Here is a 20,897-nt window from a genome sequence, read left to right as displayed (position 1 = left end):
AACATATGATCTAGGAATCCTACATCCAGGTATACTGTATATCCAAAGGAGATGAAATCACTATCTCAAACAGATCTATGCACTCCTGTGTTCACTGCAGCATTATTCAAAATAGCCAAGATAAAGAAACAACCTAAGTGCCCACAAAGAGATGAATAAAGAAAATGTGGTACATATACACAATAGAGTATTAATCAGCCACTTAAAAAAAGAAATGTTGCCATTTGTGATAATATGGATGGGCCTTCAGGGCATTATGCTAGGTGAAATAAGCCAGACGGAGAAAAAACACTGTATGATCTCAGTTACATACAGAATCTAAGAAAGCTGAACTCCAATAGAAAGTGGAATAGTGTTGTCAGGGGCTGACGGGAGGGGGATACCTGAATATGATGGTCAAAGGGCAAAAACTTTCAATTAGGAGATGAGTAAGTTCTGAGGATCTAATGTACAGCATGGTGACTATGCTTAACAATAACGTTATCATATACTTGAAAAGAAAAAAGCAGGGGGGACCCGGGTGGCTCAGTCGGTTAAGCCTCCGACTTCAGCTCAGGTCATGATCTCGCCCTTCATGGGTTCAAGCCCTGTGTTGGGCTCTGTGCTGACAGCTCAGAGCCTGGAGCCTGCTTCTGAATCTGTGTCTCTTTCTATCTCTGCCTCTCCCCTGCTCGTGCTCTCTCTCTCTCAAAAATAAACAAACAATAAAAAAGAAAAAGAAAAGAAAGAAAAGTAGGAAGGACCCCCATGAAAACCACCACCTCCACAGCTCTATCTAGGAGTAGAACTGTATGGTGGTTGACAGTCAGTTTTTAAAACTGCCTGTTACGTGCTCACCGCACAAAATTCTAAAGATTTTAGGTTCAACTATATGAAATTGCCATTTTTGTAGGTCAAAGAAGTACCAGCAATTTTGTATAATTCATCTTAATACAAAAGAGCTACAATCTGAAGATTTCTCAGGTTTTCTTTAGTTGGAAATCAGCAGACACACATGGGAACAGACTGGGAAAGGGAGGAAATACCTGGGCTACTGGAAAGGGGGCACTGCAGACAGCATCACCAATTGTCCCCGTCTGCCTGAGACCTAAGTATTTCCAGGGACACGGGACTCTGAATGCTAAAACCAGGAAAGTCCTGGGCAAGTCAGGATGAGCTGGTCACCCTAAGCGAAGAGGAAAACTCCAGGAGGGACATGTGATCTACTCTCAGTTCTGGCTGGGAATAAGCACGAGCATCTTAGAGAAAATTCAAGATACGTATCAAATGAACCACAGATTTTTCTTACAAACGCCGCTACCCCCTGCTGTCAAGTTACCTGCTGTTTTAGTTGTACTTCTTGCTGTTTCATTTGTTCATATTTGTGCCTTGATTCTGTTGCTTCTTTTAATAACTAGAAAACAGAAACATTCTGGCAGAATACTAATAGTAATTACAAATATGACTATTATGTCAAATGATCAGAGTCTGGCTTAATCCTTCCACTCATTTTTTTAGCAAAAACTACAAGTCTGTAGATATTTGTTACATCAACTGCTCATTACCTATCGTCTTCAATCTGTTCCCCTTGTTAACACTAAGGAATGTTGGAATCATCTTTTACTGCTTAGAAAGAGTACCGCTAGAGGCCTAATAATAGGTTTACAAAACTCAGGGTTAAATTGTTATGTTTCAGGTGAAAAGACAAGTCTGGTATTAGAAAACAGGGCTCAGAATCTTGACATTTATCTAAGTGACTTAGAAAACCACGGTACTCCTTGAGAACCAAGATGAGGCAGAGCGAAAGGGTATGGAGCAAAGCAGTGAAATCAGACACCAGTTTCTGATCACTTTTTAAAAAGCAGGGGAGAAGTGGATGAGCGCTTTAATTTATATACTTGAGTTTTCAGGAAAATTATATAGCGAGGTTGCAATAGTCAACAACTGTTGAAATTCAGTCCCTGAAGTAAAATGTCACACATAGTCCAAATAAGCCTGGAAAAGATATTAAACCAATTACAAAGTATAAACGTGCAACGTAGGCATGTGCGTGTGTGAATGTACAAAATTCATACTCCTGCTTTGGAAATGACAACCGTTTCTTCCATCACGCACAGGACAGCATTATCAGTTCACACAGAAGGATCGTGCTGTATGAAAAATCTCTCTCTCCTAAGCCTAGGCTCACACTCAACACGGTAAGTTCAACACCATGAGGGGCACTGACGAACCAAGTCTTCAGAGCAGGCTCGCCTCAACGCCTACGGTACTTCCGTAGAAGCTGGATGGAACAGTCCTCACTGCCATAATCATCTCCCAGTTGGTTGGTTGGTTTTGGTTAAGCATATAGAGTCGAATTTGCGTGTGTTAAATGTACATACCCAGTGAGATTCCATGGTATTCATAATTACTGACGGGAAATATAGTCTGAACATACACTCTGGGAACGATGCTGAGTGATTAGGTAGAGAGAATTCTGTTAAAATTTTATCAGATTATGCCAGAATAAGTAGACAAATAGTTTCCCTACTTTCAAGTTACTTATTTAAAGACAAAATATAACAATATATGAGACTAGTGTTCGGTAAGCTTGATATTAAACTGAACCGCTAAATACTGGTATAATTCTAGAACTTGGTGACTATTATTCTAAGCATGGAAAAGTCAAATGAGTGCAGGTCTTTCCACTAGTTGGTCTAAACTCTTCAGTGTATCTTCTGTATAAAAAATGGAAATAAAAGCCAAATGCGTTCTGAGACACACATGCCCTTCTCAATCTAGAACAAAAAACCAGTTAGCATGACCCGGGTGCCGTATTAAATGTAGAATAAGTTTCAATGCTTCAAATGGCTTTGGTCCAATTTCGACAAATTTTTTGTTAAGAAAGAGAACTTACAAACTCTCTCTCTCTTTGATGTTTTTCATCAGCTTCTTTTATTAGCTGTGTCGTCTGCTGAAGCTTGGCATCCACAAGCTGCTGCTGTAACTCCTTATGTTTGAACACTTTATCAATATGCTATGGGAGAAGTAAGATTTCTTCCATCACTTAATGAAACAGGAACACAATGATGGGGCAACAACACAAGTTACGATACCACGCTCACGATCACCCTGCTCTTCCACCACAGCTGAGGACACCGGGTCCACGTGCTTGGAGAAGCGTGTGCCTTACATCACACTGCAGACCCTCCCACACTTGCAGGAAAGGAGCCTTCTGGCTACTACCCTGTACCCCTTCCCTTTTGGAGTTGGGCTATCGAGGAGCCTCATCAGCCACACACCTGTACTTCCTATTTCTGCCCTACGATGAAAACGAGGCTTAAAGTGTATCAAGAAAAATACGGATAAAGAGATCAAACTGTTAACGCCGTGCATCATACACATAATTCCTAGGTATTTTTCTCCGCAAATCTTAAATTTCCCCAAATTTCTCAGATGGAGGCAGCACGCTGTGACGTGGCCCCGGTCAAATTCTGGCTAGTGTGTGGCCCTGGACAAATCTCTCCGTTGCCGAATCTCTGTTCCCTCCTCTAAGCAGGGAGAACCACACTCTGCGGCAGAATTGTAAGACCCGGTGCAATGGTTACACTACGTAAGGTGCTTGGTGCCTAGCACATACTAAAATTTGGTAAAAGGTTGCTATGGTTTCCAAATGAAATTGTCAGGTGGTTATTTATGTACAATAAAGTCATCAGAACATCCCTTCTCAGATGCAGAAAGAGTAACTCTTCCTGACCAAAGAACATCTGATTATATTCAAAATAAGGAAGTCTCACACGTAATGTGATTTAAACATACAGAATTTTCAAGTGTTCTACATCTATAATGTGGCAGACTGTCATATTAAACAAAACTAAAAGAATAATTTTAAGAAAATTGAGGGGTTTATAATCTAATACAAAATTTATTCTCTAAGACAAAAAAGTTCCTTTGATAAACCCCTTAAGAGGAAAAAGAGTTGGGGCGCCTGGGTGGCTCAGTCAGTTAAGCATTGGACTTTGGCTCAGGTCATGATCTCGCGGTTTTTGGGTTCGAGCCCCACATCGGGCTCTGTGCTAACAACTCAGAGCCTGGAGTCTGCTTCCGATTTGGTCTTTCCCTCTCTCTCTCTGCTCCTCCCCCGCTTGCAGTCTGCCCCTCTCTCTCCCTCAAAAAATAAACATTAAAAAAAATTTTTTTTAAGTAAAAAAATTTTTACAAAAAGGAAAAAGAGTGAAAAGGAAATCTTCATGTTACAGACTTGAGACCTATCAACCAGTGAAACAGACTTTATTTAGACCTTGATTCAAATAGCTTAAAAGGGGGTGGGAGGCATGGGGGAACCACAGAAATTGAATAATGACTCAATATTAAATGTTAAGTAATTGTTTTAATTCTCTTAGGTATGAAAATGATATTGTGGTTGTGCTTGAAAAAAGCATCCCATGGGGCATCTGGCTGGCTCAGTCGGTTGAGCATCCGACTTCAACTCAGGTCACGATCTCACACTTGGTGGGTTTGAGCCCTGCTTTGGGCTTTATGCCGGCAGCTCAGAGCCTGGAGCCTGCTGTCTCCTCCTCTCTCTGCCCCTGCCCTGCTCGCACTCTGTCTCTCTCTCTCAAAAATAAACAAACATTAAAAAAAAAATTAAAAAAAAAAGCATCCCTTGTCTTTTTTGAGGTACACCGTCAAATACATATGAATGGAATAAACAGGACACCTTGAAGTTGTGTCAAAATAATCCAGGGCAAGGTGATGGGAATAAAGCTGAAACTATGGTTTCACCTGCTGAAACCAGGTAATATACTCTCTACCGTTAAGTGTGTAATTCTCCATTAACAACAACAACAAAAAGCAAAAGGCAGAGAGAGTGATTAAAAAGAAATTCTTTTAGGGGTGCCTGGGTGGCTCAGTAGGTTAAACATCTGACTTCGGCTCAGGTCGTGATCTCACAGCTTGTGACCTTGAGCCCCACATCGGGCTCTGTGCTGTCACCACTGAGCCTGCGTTGGATCCTCTCTCAAAAATAAACATTTAAAAAAGAAAAAAAAAAAAAAAAACAAACAGAAACAAAAATCTTTTAAATAACAGCTTCTGAAGGGCTGAAAGTAAGTTAATATGATCTAAAGTTTTGCCTTCAAAACTGGATAAAGTGACCCACAGAGGTGCTCATCTTATTGTTTAATGTTAATCAGCTATTTTAATCTACTTGTTTGTGTAGGGCTACAACACACACAGAAGCACATTTCCCTAACTTCAAAGGCTTTTCAAAGGCTTTTTAAAAGCCTAATGCCTCTAGTCCTGCCCATTTGACCTCCAAAAGTAAGGAACCTTAGAAAACAGGCCATCGCCTATTTGCTTTTAACACAGACAGCACCTGTGAACTTCCTGACTAGCTTGAAAAAGTCTTAGCTGGAGGCCAATGATCAAGATCAGCAGGCATGGATCCTTCCAGTCAATTTTTTACTTTAATGGGTAGGAGAGTTGAGAAATAGGTTCTTTCTTATCCTCTCACATAGTTTAAAGCCCCCATTTGAAAAGAAATGTGAGCGGTGCCTGGGTGGCTCAGTGGGTTAAGCGTCCGACTTTGGCTCAGGTCATGGTGTCACAATTCATGGGTTCGAGCCCTACATCGGGCTCTGTGCTGACAGCTCAGAGCCTGGAGCCGGCTTCAGATTCTGTCTGTCTGTCTCTCTCTCTGCCCCTCCCCCCTCACACTCTCTCCACAATGAATGTTAAAAAAATTTTTTAATAAAATAAAATAAATAAAATAAAAAGAAATGTGAGGGGCGCCTGGGTGGCTCAGTCAGTTGAGCGTCCGACTTTGGCTCAGGTCATGATCTCGTGGTCTGTGAATTCAAGCCCCGCGTCGGGCTCTGTGCTGACAGCTCAGGGCCTGGAGCTTGTTTTGGATTCTGTCTCCCTCTCTCTCTGCGCGTCCCCCGCTCACGCTCTCTCTCTCTCTCTCCTTCAAAAATAAATAAAACATTAAAAAAAAATTAAAAAAAAAGAAATGTGAAACACAGGTGTAATACGGTGGTAATATAGACTGTCCAGATTGTCACATATATCTGAGTTACAGCATATTTGGAGGCCAAATATTTATTATTAGTCTAGATAAGGGGAAAAACCTGCATGCTAAAAACACAATCTTCTAGTATTACATGGAAGTCAAGTAGTACTTAATACGTCTCCAAGAAATTGCCTCACCTCCCCGAATCCATGGACTCTCCACTATCTAAGTGATGGTCCCCAAGACTCCTGTTCCCATGGTGGTTGAGCTTCTCCCATGAAATGTCCGGCTCCCCCTATGCATACAGAAATCCCTAAACCTCCTGTGATGGCAGTTTTCCTTCAGTCGTGAATGGTGAAAACTCCTTGCTGATAATGAGCTGTCTACACCCAGAAAATGGCTTTACCTCCTCTCTCAGCGCGTACTGTTCAATGAGCTTCTTAAGCTTCTCTCCCAGTTCGATGTTTTCCTGGCGGAGCTTGGCGTTGTGTATGTCATGTTGTTCGAGCTGTGCTTGGATTTCATTTAAAGTAATTTGGAAGTGTGCGGTGGCTTCCTTACGTCTTTCTTCCTCCTCTCGTGCCTGCTGCATGTTTTCTTCCTTATTATCCAAAATAAGTTCTGTTAATGGTATAGACCTATAGAGAAGATGCTCATAAAAGAAGCTGCTGCCACGGGGGTTCATTTATTGCTACCCTGAAGTATTCCTTCCCTGTATTTGTGACCAGAATGTTCTCATGTAATAAGCCAGCAGCTTTGCCTGAGTAGATAGAATAATTCGCTGTACTGAAAGCTAAGTAAGGAGCTGCTTCCCCACACAGCCAGCTCCCTCCACCCTCCCGGCCAGTTACACAGCAGTATCTGAAACCAGCCTGCCGAGAGACTCCTCCTTGCAGCTTACCTTCTTGGTTACACTACTCCCTAGAAGCCAAGGGACAAAAGAAACCTGTATCTTAAAAAGCTTACTTTCAACACTTGCTAAGATACAAGTGTTAAAAGACTTCTATATGTCTAAACAGCTATCAGTCCAATCAAAATGTTGATTTGCTACAAGAAAAACATACCTACTTTAATGATTATGTAAATACAAGGATTCAAAAGCCAAAAAAACTAACAGCTCCCACAGTAGGTGAAGATCCATTTCCTGAGTGCAACTATATTCTAGGGCCTTGGGCATTTGCTGTGCTGGGGCAGTTTGATGAGAGATCCTGCTTAGTCAAAATCGTACCAAAGCTGTACATGAGGGCAGGCCTGCCTCTCCATGTCTCTGGCTCTTTTTCCTTCTTCCCCTACTGGCACCAATTCATCTTTGGGTACCTGCTCCGTCTTCCTTTATATTCAGCCAAGATTTGAGCGCTATTCTAAAAGTACTTAGCAGCTGGGTGGGGGGGAGGCAAGGGTGGTTTGGCAATGTAGCTGATTAATAGCCCTTAAGGAGCTCGGCAGGTGTTTTCCCTTCCCAGGCTCAGTCTCTGCCTCAACTCTGTTTCTCCTCAGCTTCTCATTTCACTTCAACTTTTCATACGTGGTAATTAACTACATCAGTGCTCAGCAGAAAACTTGCAGCTCTGAGCTTCCTAAGCCAGGACTCCAGGCAGGAAAGCTGTCGTCTAAATATCAATCTCAATTAGATTCCCCATGACCAGGTATGAGGTTCATTAAGAAGCATCAGGCCAAGCAAAACAGTAGAATGTGGCTGGTATCTGTCTCCAGGCAGAGGGAAGCATTTATTTTAAATATGTACACAGTAATTATAAAGCAAGCTACGTCAGAGTCAGTACCCCTTGAAAAACAGAAAACTTAACCAACTAACCTTTAATGTCTTATTGTGACGCTGAAGTTCCCGGCAAAGAGACTCTAGTTTGCTTCTTGCCAAGATAGCCTTGCTGTGCTCACTCTGCAAATGAACTTTCTCTTTCACGATCTGGGCTTGTTTCTTCTGCAAAATCTTCATTTGCTTCTGAACATTCCTGCTTTCCTCCAGCTAAAATTAATAAGCACTTTACAATTAGGAAGTACAATGAAAACCTTTGATTTATGGCTGGAGGAAATACAGTAAGAACTATGGAACGCATTTTCAAACACCAAATATTGTAGTACAAGATTTTCTTTAAATTATTTTTGTGTCATGCTACTCTGCCAACCTTGTCTCTCTTCCAGTTGTGATAGGAGAGTAAGCAAATAATTTAGGGTAGGGAAAAAAATACATTTTTTTTTTTTAAAGTAAACTCTCCCCCCAACATGGGGACTCAAAGTCACAATCCTGAGATCAAGAGTCTTAGGCTCCACCCACTGGGCCAGCCAGGCACCCCTTAATCTAATTTTATTAAAAATTTTTAAATGTTTTTGGAAAAACTTTAGAAACCAACACCATCGAGTTTTACTTTTCTGAAAAATACACACGAGCTACTCTACTGAAATGGTTACCCAAATCAGAACAAGCAGCACTCAGGATTTTTTGTGAGTGAGAGGGGAACTGCTGCAATTTTAGGTTTGGAGCAAATGAGTCTATTTCAAGGTTCAATCAACACTAACAGATAAGACAGCAGCCTTACGAACCTTTCACAGAAGGAAATGATGCAGTCAATTTCAAGAGCAAGAGCGACACCTTGTGGCCTATCAAAACATTCTAAGCATCCTTACAGGCCATAGGCTTACAGCTATTAAAAACAACCTTAGAGAAATTCCTCCAGGAAAAATAATTTTCTTTTTGTAAAATACTTTTGCAAAGTAGATGGACTGTGGGCTGTGACAGTTCCAAGAAGCTTCCAGTCTGCACACACTATCTGTAACTCCACCGTGAGCTGGAAACTCCCCCTGCCCTCCCGGACTCAAGGTAATCACAATCCTGAATCCTGGGCTCACAATTCCTTTGCTCTCCCCTCTTTATCTCATCTGTGTGTGGTCCTTAAAGAATCGTTTTGACTTTGTTGTGGCTAGTACAACTGATGTGAATTTTTCATTTTCTTGAATTTAAATTAAGCTTAAATAGCTACACGTAGCTAATGGCTGCCCCATTTTGGACAGCACAGCTGTAGATTAGATTGCTGGAACTCATCCAAATTGTCTGCCAGATCAGGGAGCAGCAAACCTTTTCTGCAAATGGCCAAAAGTAAGTATTTTAGGCTTTGTGGGCCACATACTGTGTCTGTTGTGTCATTTTCTTTTTTTAAACACTTTAAAAATGTAAAACCATTCTTAGCTGTGGGCAGTACAAAAACCGGCCTTGCCAGATTTGGCCCACTGGTCACATTCCACTTAAAAATATACCACACACAACATATTTGATCCATTCTCAAGGCAATGGGCATTTGAGTTGTTTCCAGACTTTATTACTTACAATGATATGAACACTGCCCTATGTGTTTCCTGGTAGACACATGCAAGAATTTCTCTGGGTGCAAACCCAGGAGTGGGACTGCTAGGCAGTGACTAATGGTCTATTTCACAAGACAATGCCAAACTGTTTTCCAGAGTGGCTGGCAAATTTATTCTCCCATCAGCGATTTATAAGAGGTTCATGTAGATATAGATGCACATCCTCTCCAAAACTAAGTACAACCAGAATTCTTAAATTTATGCCACTACAATGGACATAAAATCGCATCTCACTGTGGTCCAGATTTGCATTTCCCTGATCGCTAATAAAGTTGAACATCTCTTTATATGTTTATGTACCTTTATGTTAAGGCAGATCTTTGAATCTTCATGTTTTTCCACTTCTACAAAATGCCTCTTAAATGTCTCTTGCCCAGTTTTCCATCGGGTTATTTGTCCTTTTTGTATTCATTTGTAGGTATTCCTTAGATAGCCTTGAAACTACATATTCTGTTTGTTGGAAATATATTCTTCTCAATTTTTTAATGTCTTTTGCTGAACAGTAAGTTAATTTTAACACAGCCAATTTTTGCAATCCTGTCTCTGATAGTGCTTTTTGTAAGAAATCCTTCCGTTAACCCCAATTTAAAAAAATATTCGCTTATTATCTAAATAAATCTAAATATCTAAAATTATTCAAGCTTAATTTTTGGCATTTAAAATCCTTAACCCATTTGGAACTAATCATCGTGTATGGTGTCTAAGAACCTAATTTCTTTCCCATAAGGATATACACTTTTTTTTGAAGTAATCTCTATACCCAATGTGGGGCTCAAACTCGCCGCCCCAAGATCAAGAGTCACATGCCCGATGGACTGAGCCAGCCAGGCAACCGAGGATATATACTTTTTAAATTCCATCTACTTCAGGAGGATGGCGATTCTCCCCCAAATGCACCAACAGATTCCATGAAATGCTCTTCAAAATCCCCAACTGGTGTTTCTTCCCCCAATTTTCCCCAATAAGTTGAACTTAGAATTTTATATAAAGAGCCAAGAGTAGCCAAGATACTTCTGGCAAAAAGAGTAATAAGAAGGATACATACAACACCTATGCCACCAGATATCAAGATTTATTATCCCACTATAATAATCTACACAAACTAAGGAATGGGAAAGAATAGCACTATAACAAGTACTTAAGAATCGTGTTGTAAGGGGCGCCTGGGTGGCTCAGTCGGTTAAGCATCTGACTTCGGCTCGGGTCATGATCTCACAGTTCGTGAGTTCCAGCCCCGCATCGGGCTCTATGCTGACAGCTCAGAGCCTGGAGCCTGCTTCAGATCCTGTGTCTTCCTCTCTGTCTGTCTGTCTCTCTCTCTCTCTCAAAAAAAGAATCGTGTTACCAGCCTAAGGGTATCCACACTTAGCAAGTGAAATGTGAGGATTTCGTGAACCTATGCTATCTGGTAAATGTGGAGGCCACAAGGTCTCCCCAATGGAAAATACCGATTGCAGTGCAACACGCCACTCTACCTGCTCTGCCTTTTCTATTCATCCACGCCACGGGCATCAGTGATGGCAGATAATGCCCCCCCCTAAAGGGCAGAGGACAGTGATGGCAAAAGGGAAGGTCTCTAAATAATCCTTAGGAAAAGGCTACTCCATTCACGGTCTCACTGCTATATAGCCTATATACCTTTTAAAAGAAATGAGTGTTGTTTCAACAAATAAAACTTCAGTACATTTTCTGTAAACAGTACACATCTCATCCTTCATAAATTCAGCACAAATATAAGTCAGGTTACTCACTAGGCCAATCTCCAATGTGTTACGCATCCTGAATTGAATGCAGCTATCATTACTGATACTTAAAAAAATAACCATACCCACCTCCACACACACAAAAGCCACAAATAAAAACACCATAGACCCCTGCTACTTGAAGTGTGATCTCAGGGTTAACGGCATTAACATCATCACCAGCTGGGAGTTTGTTAAAATACAGACTCTCAGGCCCAAACCTGGACCCAGTGAATCAGAATGTGCCTTTTAACAGAAGTTCCAATGACATGCGTGAATCTGAGAAGGACTGCCGTAGGCGACTATTTGTCCTTTCTTCTTCTAACTTACTCACGGCAGTCTGCCATCGTCACAATACTGGGGCAAGTAGCTAACCCTCTACACTGCTTTTTCTCTTTTCCCTTTTTTGACCTTGTCTTCTTTTCCCATCACTCCTCGCAGGATTCTCATGCGGATGCAACCAACAGCGACTGTCTTCTGCAGACGGAAGCATTCCTTTCCTGAAGCCAGCAATCTGAACACACTGTGTTTTCTGCCATCTTTGCATCTGTGACTGTTCTGGGCCATTTATACTGTCACACAAGGTTTCCTGTTGCTCTGAATAGAAGGTACTAGGCTGCCGAATGCCAGCTACGTGGGGGAATACACACACCCCTTTATAAATCAAGGGAGAGTAACTAGAATTCTTTGAGTAATAAAACAATTTGTTTTTAGAGCTGGTCAATGACAAAAAGTACTATTTATGACATGTAACAACTGCTTTAACAACAGATGAAAATGCATAAAAACTGTCAATAGTTCACACTAGTTTTACAAAAGGCATTACTTTTAGCATTTATATTACAACTACTCACTCTAAAAGTTTCCCCACAACCCTTACTTCAAAGGGTTCTGACTTCCCTATTCTTCAACTTAAACAGGATGGCAGACTTTTCATGTTGAGACTTCTTTCAAAAATTTAAAAAGAGAACTAATGCTACTTGAAATAACATAGGCACAGAACAAATGAGGTCAGTGTCTTTCGAAGATGGAAAAAGAAATCTCTGGCACACAGATGTGAAATAAAGATTTCCTGAGACAGTATTGTTTTAGTAGACTATTTCATCTAATTCACAATTTCATTTACAATGGGTAGAGCCTTTATCTCTAGAATTCCCTTGGGAAAAGTTAAGTACAGGAACCACTACACCCCAACTAGCATCTAAAGCATCACAACGCAGTGCTTCTAAGTCAGCCTTTTCATTCCTAAAACTGAGTTTTAAAAAATCTATGCTGTATCTTAGCATTACAATGTTCTATATGTATCACCTTATAAAATGAAGTCATACAAGCAACAAAAAGCCCCAAGAAACGACAGTCTCCTCTTCAATTTTGGAATACAATGTGTTACATCTAAAGCTACATCAAGTACGTACATATTTTGCTGTATTTCATATGAACCTTACTACCTTTATTTAATACTCACAAGATCAGCATATTTCTTACAGAGAGCTGCCAGTTTCTCTTCTGGAGTTGAAAGGGTGTTTAGGGCTTGCATCAATAATAAAACTTCTTTTCCTGATGATTAACAAGATAAGAAATAAGTCCCAGAAGAGTGAGATCAAACTTAACCTGTAAATTCTATGGAACACTTCCTATGTTCTGATAGCCATAGTGAAATAATTTGTGCCTACAACTAGAAGTAAGATTTACCAGCTAAATTAAGAAAGTTATTTTTAAGTTCTGGATTAGCACGCAACCCCCACCTCCCCCAAATTTCTTCATTCACTAATACTGCTAGCTATTTGTAAGAACTCTTGCTGAAGGCTTAAAAATTCCCTTGCTTAACCACTAGTGTCCAAGTTAAGACAAAGGGCAAGTTACAAAGGGCAGAATATTTTTAAAAGCTTCCTCACCAAGTACAAATATAGAAGCAAGTTCAAAAGAAATTTCAGTTGGTACTTTCTATCTCAGATGCACATAATCACTTGTGACATATATCTTTTCCATGAGCAATTAAAATAACTTCTGATGATTTAGTAAAAGCACATTGCATGTGTTAACCAAGTTTAGTGTATATAAAAGAATGTCATCATAACTTCTTTTCCCCATGAGAGGCACTAAAAACAGTAATTTTAAAACTTTTTGGCAGGGAGAAGCAGGTGGCTAAGATAGAGGACAAATGGTCTTTCAAAATAAGTGGTAATGTTTTATTTTTAAAATCTTTTTTTTTAATGTTTATTTATTTTTGAGAGAGAGAGAGACAGAGCATGAGTGGGAGAGGAGCAGAGAGAGAGGGAGACACAAAATCCAAAGCAGGGTCCAGGCTCTGAGCTGTCAGCACAGAGCCCGACACGGGGCTCGAACCCACGAACCATGAGACCATGACCTGAGCCGAAGTCGGATGCTTAACCGACTGACCCACCCAGGCTCCCCTGTAATGTTTTATTTTTTAAAAAAACATTCTTATTTTTAAAAATGTTTTCTCTTATATGTAGGATATTTCATTTAGAAATATATATGTGTGTGTGTGTGTGTTTTTTTTTTTTAAGTTCATTTTATTTGAGAGAGCGAGCAAGCAAGCGAGCATGTATATGTGCTCACGAGAGGAGCAGTGAGAGGGGGAGAGAGAGAATCCCAAGCAGTCTCTGCACTGTCAGCACAGAGACCGATGTGGGGCTTCAACTCATGAACCATGAGATCATGACCTGAGCTGAAATCAAGAGTCCTATGCTTAACCAACTGAGCCACCCAGGAGCCCCTAGAAATATATATTAAAATGACTCTGTTATGTGGTATATAGACTGCTATGAAGAAAAAAATGACTTTGGGGCACCTGGGTGGCTCAGTCGGTTGAGTGTCCAAGTTCAGCTCAGGTCATGATCTCACAGTCTGTGAGTTCAAGCCCCACGTCAGGCTCTGTGCTGACAGCTCAGAGCCTGGAGCCTGCTTCAGAATCTGTGATTCCCTCTCTCTCTGTCCCTCCCTTGCTCACGGTCTGTCTCTGTCTCTGTCTCTCTCTCTCAGAAATAAACAAACATTAAAAAAAAATTTTTTTAAAGAAAAAATGACTTCAAAATGGAACACCTTCCTATCCACAATACCAAAACCTCTCATTCACAGCCCAAGGCCAGTAAGAATTTTAAGAGATGACTAAACATGATTATTAAATAGGATTAGAAGTAGCCATAATATAACCTGCAATTTTTAATCAAGATTTAAAAACCCATACTCTATCTGGGTTTTCTTATTTTTTGGTTTTTTTGAGATAAAATTCACATACCATAAAAACCACCCCTTTATTTTTTAAACCAATCTCTCCACTCAACATGAGGCTCAAACTCACAACAATGAGATCAAGAGTCACATGCTCTACCGACTGAGCCAGTCAGGCACCCCAAAATTCACCCTTTTAAAAGTGTACAACTGAGTGCATTCACAAAGTTGTGCAACCATCACCACTGCTTAATTCCAGAACATTTTCATCACCGCAAAAAGCAGCCCCATATCCATTAACAGTCATTCCCTCTTGCTCCCACTCTAAGACCCTGGCAACCACTATTCCACTTTCTGTCTCCACAGACTTGCCAATTTTGAACATTTCATATAAAACGGAAACCTATTATATGGACTTTTGTGTCCGGTTCCTTTATTTAGCACATTTTCGACATTCACCCATGTAGGATGTTATCAGTACTTCACTCCTTTTTAGAACTGAATAATATTCCCCTGTACAGATTTACATTTTATTTATCCATTCATCAGCTGGTGGATAACGGTATTGTTTCAACTTTTTGGCTATTATGAAAAAAGCTGCCGTGAATCCTCGTGTACACATTTTTGTATGGACATGTGCTTTCAACCTTTTTGGGTACATACTTAAATGTAGAATTCTGGGTCACATGGTAACATTATGTGTAACTTTTTAAGACTCCATCTGCTTTCACACAAATAATTGGGGCTGCCAATTTTGAAGAAATTTATTTGTAAGGAATTAAAATTATTTGTCTTTCTATAATAATTTTTAGGTTTTCCAAGTTGGCAGAAAATGGATTTAATAAGGATAATTCAGGGCGCCTGGGTGGCTCAGTTGGTTAAGTGTCCAACTCTTGATTTCAGCTCAGGTCATGACCTCATGGTTTTTTGAGTTTGAGCCCTGGATGGGCTCCGTGCTGACAGCACAGAGCCTGAGATTCTCCCTCTTTCTCTGCCCCTCCCTCCCTCCCTCTCTCACTCTTTCTCTCTCTAAAATAAAAAATATATAAGGATAATTCTATGGAGAAAACCATACAAATCTAACACTATTAATCTTAGGTATAGTAAGTATAAAAAACTTAGGGGCAATAAGTAAAGCTAAAATAAAAGGGGATTTCGGATTTCCTAACAAGATTTGATGCATTACCTTTTTAGCCCTAAATCTCAAACACAGCAGGAAAAAGAAAACATACCCTTGAAAGCCAGTCTTAACCCACTTTCTGAACTCCAGACATTATGTTTTCTCTAAAGTTTTAGGAGGAGTTTTCAAAAAAATCAAATAAATATACAGTTTTCACAGTAAATTCCAGTCAGACTCCATTACAGATGCAAAAATGCAAGTCAAATACTACTTCTGTCAAGTTGGCCCCAAATTTTGTCAAGAAAGCCTATTCTTGATTATTTAGGGAAAACAACTTCCTGCTCTTTGTCTCCTACACAAAAGGCAGCAGATACAGACTGACTCCACTGCAGACAAGGGTTGTGTTAGCTAAACAACATGTGTCTCAACACCGGCCATGTTCAAGATCACCTGCACTGAAGAAAGCAGAAGTAAAAAGAGCAGCATGTGAAAATGCCCAATCACAGAGCACAGATTATTACCTAATGTTTTCTCTTTGTTTCTGTTGCATTCTGAATCTTGCTGACCGTCAGGGGGATCTGTTCGAGCCTCTCGCCCAGGAATTTCCTCCCTCGATTCTTGTGTACAGTATGCTGGGCTCATCAAACTCCTGTTCCTTGTAATAAAATCACTGCCTTCATCCTCTTCCAATGAATGCTTGTTACTCGTACCACCACAATTTGAGTCTTGATGTTGAAGAATATCATTTGATTGAGAGTTGCGCAACATGTCTGCTTTCACCCCTAACCCACACATTCCAGCTTCTTCCATTGTGCCAATCACAAACTAGACAGAAGGAGGAAAAAAGATAGAAGAGGGGTTATATCAAATGTAATCAATGTTTACATCCAACGACATACCATAGGTTGACAGCTTTTTTTGTTTCTTACCGATTTGTAAAACTGATATAAACATGGTAATTTCTAAGTTTCATAGACAGGTGATGTAACTATAAAGTATAAGAAAATTAAAGTCAAAGTAAATCACACAACTAAGTGGTACCAAAAGAAGTGAGAAATGACATTTAGTTGTAAATCTAAACTTAGCTCCACATAAAAATTCACTACTTAAAATAATTGGCATCTTAGAAGTGAAATTCTCCCAAGTTAGTGACCATTAATTATCCTGGTCTTATCCTTGATGAGATGGTGCAGCAGAGATGGCTCACCAGCTATCCAGCAAACACCCATGCTCCTCCAATATCCTGTGGAGCTGGCACTACTGGACAAATGTCCGCCTGGGACTACGTTGCCCAGGCCCCCATATGTAAGTGGAACTCCCATGTGAAGTTCCCACCAATAGAATATAAGACCAAGTAAAGACTGTCCCTTCTGCAACAAGACTTTTATTCTTAGAAGCACACGTTCTTTCCCCCATCATCTCTTCCCCACTCTGGCTGAATGTAGAGGTCTCCTACGCCCTGACAGATGGCACAGCCACAGGATGAAATAAGTGACAGTCTAGGCCCCTAAGTCCCATGTACTTACAAGGGAAGGCTGCCCTTCTTACAAAGAACACCCACACTGGATTAGAGGAGCATAAAAATAAATTTCTCTCACATTAAGCCACAGAAATTTTGAGAATAATGTTTTAAGCAACTATCCCTGCCCTAACAAATATAGACAGTAGGCATGGGAGAGAAGGCAGTATTCTAGTATTTTATTCTCAAATCAGTAAAATTTACCTTACTCTCTCTTCTATCCTATTGTTAACCCCATTCATTTATGGGATTCTCCCTCACCCCTTAACACTACTTGGTCATATGATGTGGCACAAATTTGAATTCTATACATTTCCTCTCTGTATGAAGGAGGGCATCTTCCTTTTTTTGAATAATACAATTGAGGAGTAGCTGTCTAGTAGTGTGTTTCTCTTATCACAAGTGGACAAAGGTTTACCTTCCAGTTAATAGGAGAGCAGAGACTTGTTATTTCAAGTTACAATAGTATTTCCAACTGAAGAATTAAAAATAATTTTTTTAAGTTTATGCATTTTGAGAGAGAGAGAAAATGTGTGCCCGTGGGGAGGGGCAGAGAGAGAGAGGGAGAGAATACCAAGCAGACTTCCCACTGTCAGCTGTCCACGTGGAGCTGACGGAAGGCTCAAACCCAGGAACCGTGAGATCACGACCTGAGCCGAAATCACGAGTCGGACACGTGACCAACTGAGCCATCCAGGCGCCCCTAAAAACAATTTAAAGTATCAAAGTAGCAGGGGATAGGGAGATTATGGGAACTAAATCTTTTGTAACGTTGATCAATCAGGTACTGTGCTTTTGGAAGAACAAATTGGTATAGTCACTTTGAAAAACTGGCAAAATGGATACCTTTCAACCCAATTAATTCTACTCCTAGGATTTTACCCAAGTGTGTACACGTGTGCAGCCAAAGGCCAAGAAAGTTTAAAACAGTGCTATTTGTAATTGCCTCAACATGGAATCAATCCAAATTTTTATCAACAGAAGGGATACACTGTACTATGCTCACGCCATCCAGCACCAGAACTACTTCTAGATGCAGTGACACAGGTAAGTCGCGTAGACCAAATGCTGTGCAGAAATCCATACTATAGGAAACCGTTTATATATAAAGTTCAAAAACAGGCAAGGTTAATCATTTGTGCTGGAAATCAAGTGGTTACCTTTGGGAGTAAGGTCTTCTGCGGTGCTTGGTAATATTCTATTTCTTGATCCAGATGGGGTAACACAGATGTTCACTTTATGAAAATACATTACACCTAAACATTTACAATTTGTGTACTTTATTGAAGTGAAACATACCTTCAGAAAAGTTTATTTTAAAAGGTGCAATTTAGGGACACCTGGGTGGCTCAGTTGGCTAAGCATCCAACTTCGGCTCAGGTCATGATCTCACGGTTCGTGAGTTCAAGCCCCGCGTTGGACTCTGTGTTAATAGCTCAGAGCCTGGAGCCTGCTTTGGATTCTGTGTATCTCCCCCCTCCTCTCTTTTTCTCTCTCTGTCCCTCTCCCGCTCGAACTCTCTCTCTCTCTCTCTCTCTCTCAAAAATAAACATTTAAAAAAAAAACTTTAGAAGTGCAATTTGTATACTGTTCAAGAGTTATGAAGAACCAAAACATTTTCCTCTTGACAAAAAGATTAGAAACGTGCTTTAATCAAAAAAAATAAAATCTTGCCATTTGCAATAACATGGATGGAACTAGAGGATATTACGCTAAGCGAAATTAGAGAAAGACAAATATCATACGACTTCGCTCATATGTGGAATTTAAGATGCAAAACAGATGAACATAAGGGAAGGGAAGCAAAAATAATATAAAAATGAGGACAAAAGATAAGAGACTCAAATACAGAGAACAAACTGAGGGTTGCTGGAGGGGTTGTGGGTGGGGGATATGCTAAATGGGTAAGGGGCATTAAGGAAGACACTTGTTGGGATAAGCACTGGATATTACACATAGGAAATCAATCACTGGAATCTACTCCTGAAATCATTATTGTACTATATGCTAACTAACTTGGATGTAAATTTAAAAACAAATAAATAAAATTGAAAAAAAAAGCAATGTGTTGCTTTCCATGATACTTTAAAAATAATGTACACATAATACTTTCATTTCTTAAAAAAAATTAATGCATTAAGGGGAAATGGGTTGTCTATTTTCAGAGTTATGGTTTGAAACCACACTCTAAGCCTAAATGCTTAGAAATACTGCAAAGACTCTTATATTCTTTTAAAAAAGGTTTAAAATTCACTTCCATGCATAATGCATTCTGTAGAATGACACTTCTCAAGTGTAACCCATAGGTATTAAATTTAAACTTAGAAGACATTCATGAAGTTTCAAGAAACATCTTTTGTTAAATTTCATTACTGCAGAAACCTGTAAAGCCCAAATCTGCCCAAATAACATACTACAGAAGTATTACTATCAAACTGAAATGTAAAGTGCTCATTTTAATGACACATTATACATAGAACTACTATTTCCACCTCTACTTTATATCAAATACTGAATTGCCATATACTATTGGGCACATGGATAATGTTAACAGATACCCTCTACACAAAAGCAGTACAGAGGAAAAATAATGAGTGCTATTAATATCATCTTTCCCAACTTTTAAAAAATAATTTTAAACCTGAAAACTATTAGCGTAAGAATGGGTTCAAGAAATCACAATATTGGTTTTATTTTTTTTTAATATATGAAATTTATTGTCAAATTGGTTTCCATACAACACCCAGTGCTCATCCCAAAAGATACCCTCTTCAATACCCATCACCTACCCTCCCCTCCCTCCCACCCCCCCGTCAACCCTCAGTTTGTTCTCAGTTTTTAAGAGTCTCTTATGCTTTGGCCACAATATTGGTTTTAAATACTGATGAAAGTCTGTTAAAAGATAACTAAAATAGGGGCACCTGGGTGGCTCAGTTGGTTGAGTGTCCGACTTCGGCTCAGGTCATGATCTCACGGTTCGTGAGTTCGAGCCCCGCGTCAGGCTCTGTGCTGACAGCTCAGAGCCTGGAGCCTGCTTCAGATTCTGTGTCTCCCTCTCTCTCTGCCCCTCCCCGACTCATGCTCGCTCGCTCTGGCAAAAATGAATAAACGTTAAAAAAAAAATATGTGCAAAAGATAACTAAAATGGAAGACTGCTATATCTCTAACACATGATAGAATTTCTCAGAAGTGTAATAATAATAAAATCCACATAGTACCAGAAAATGTTTTGTTAAGCCACACCAAAAATATGAGCAAGCAATTTGTTCAAAGAAGCGGGGACAGGAATAATTTTCACCAAGGAAAACCTGAGGCCTCTTCTAGGATCAATTTTAATAAGGGTACCTGAGGAATGGAATTTGTCAATTTCTAGTGTTTCAGTTCTATTAGTGATTTTGCATAACCTTTATTGAGATATAATTCACATATATTTCACCAATTTAAAGTGTACAAGTCACTGGTTTTTAGTATATTCATAGAGTTGTGCAACCATCACTACAATCAATCTTAGAATACTTTTGTCACCTCAAAAAGAAACCCTCCCATTACCCCCAGCCTTAGGCAACTAATGCATGGTGTCTCTACAGATGTGGTTATTCTGAACAGTTCACATAAATAGAATCACATAATAATATGTGACCTTTTGTGTCTGGCTTCTTTCACAAAGCATTTCAAGGTTCATCCATGTTGTAGTATGTTATCTCTACTTCATTTTTCTTCATTGCCAAATAATATTCCATATAGTTTGGATATTCCACATTTATCCATTCATCAGTTGACAGGACATCTGGATTATTTCCAACTCTTGGCTATTATGAATAATTCTGTTATGAACATTAATGTACAAGTCTTTATGTGGACATACGTTTACATTTCTCCAGGGTATATACCTGGGGAGTGGAACTGCTAGGGTCATATGGTCACTCTGTTTAATCTTTTGAGGAACTGTTGACACTGTTTTTCTAAGTGCAC

The 20,897-nt window shown here is 39.8% G+C and overlaps 1 protein-coding gene across 1 annotated transcript in view; it reads right to left on the bottom strand.

Annotated features, from left to right (window-relative positions):
• TXLNG (taxilin gamma) overlaps positions 1 to 20,897 on the bottom strand; it is a 92,142-nt gene that overhangs the window by 49,068 nt on the left and 22,177 nt on the right. Inside the window, exons 2-7 of the mRNA XM_030304725.1 lie at positions 15,928 to 16,231; positions 12,557 to 12,648; positions 7,785 to 7,955; positions 6,378 to 6,572; positions 2,876 to 2,995; positions 1,319 to 1,393 (exon numbers count right to left, since the gene is read on the bottom strand). Coding sequence (XP_030160585.1) covers positions 1,319 to 1,393; positions 2,876 to 2,995; positions 6,378 to 6,572; positions 7,785 to 7,955; positions 12,557 to 12,648; positions 15,928 to 16,231 — 957 coding nt within the window. The remainder of the gene's footprint in view (positions 1 to 1,318; positions 1,394 to 2,875; positions 2,996 to 6,377; positions 6,573 to 7,784; positions 7,956 to 12,556; positions 12,649 to 15,927; positions 16,232 to 20,897) is intronic.

This window comes from Lynx canadensis, chromosome X (genome assembly GCF_007474595.2).
Source record: "Lynx canadensis isolate LIC74 chromosome X, mLynCan4.pri.v2, whole genome shotgun sequence".
NCBI lineage: Eukaryota > Metazoa > Chordata > Mammalia > Carnivora > Felidae > Lynx > Lynx canadensis.
This window is presented reverse-complemented; position numbering and strand designations above follow the sequence as displayed.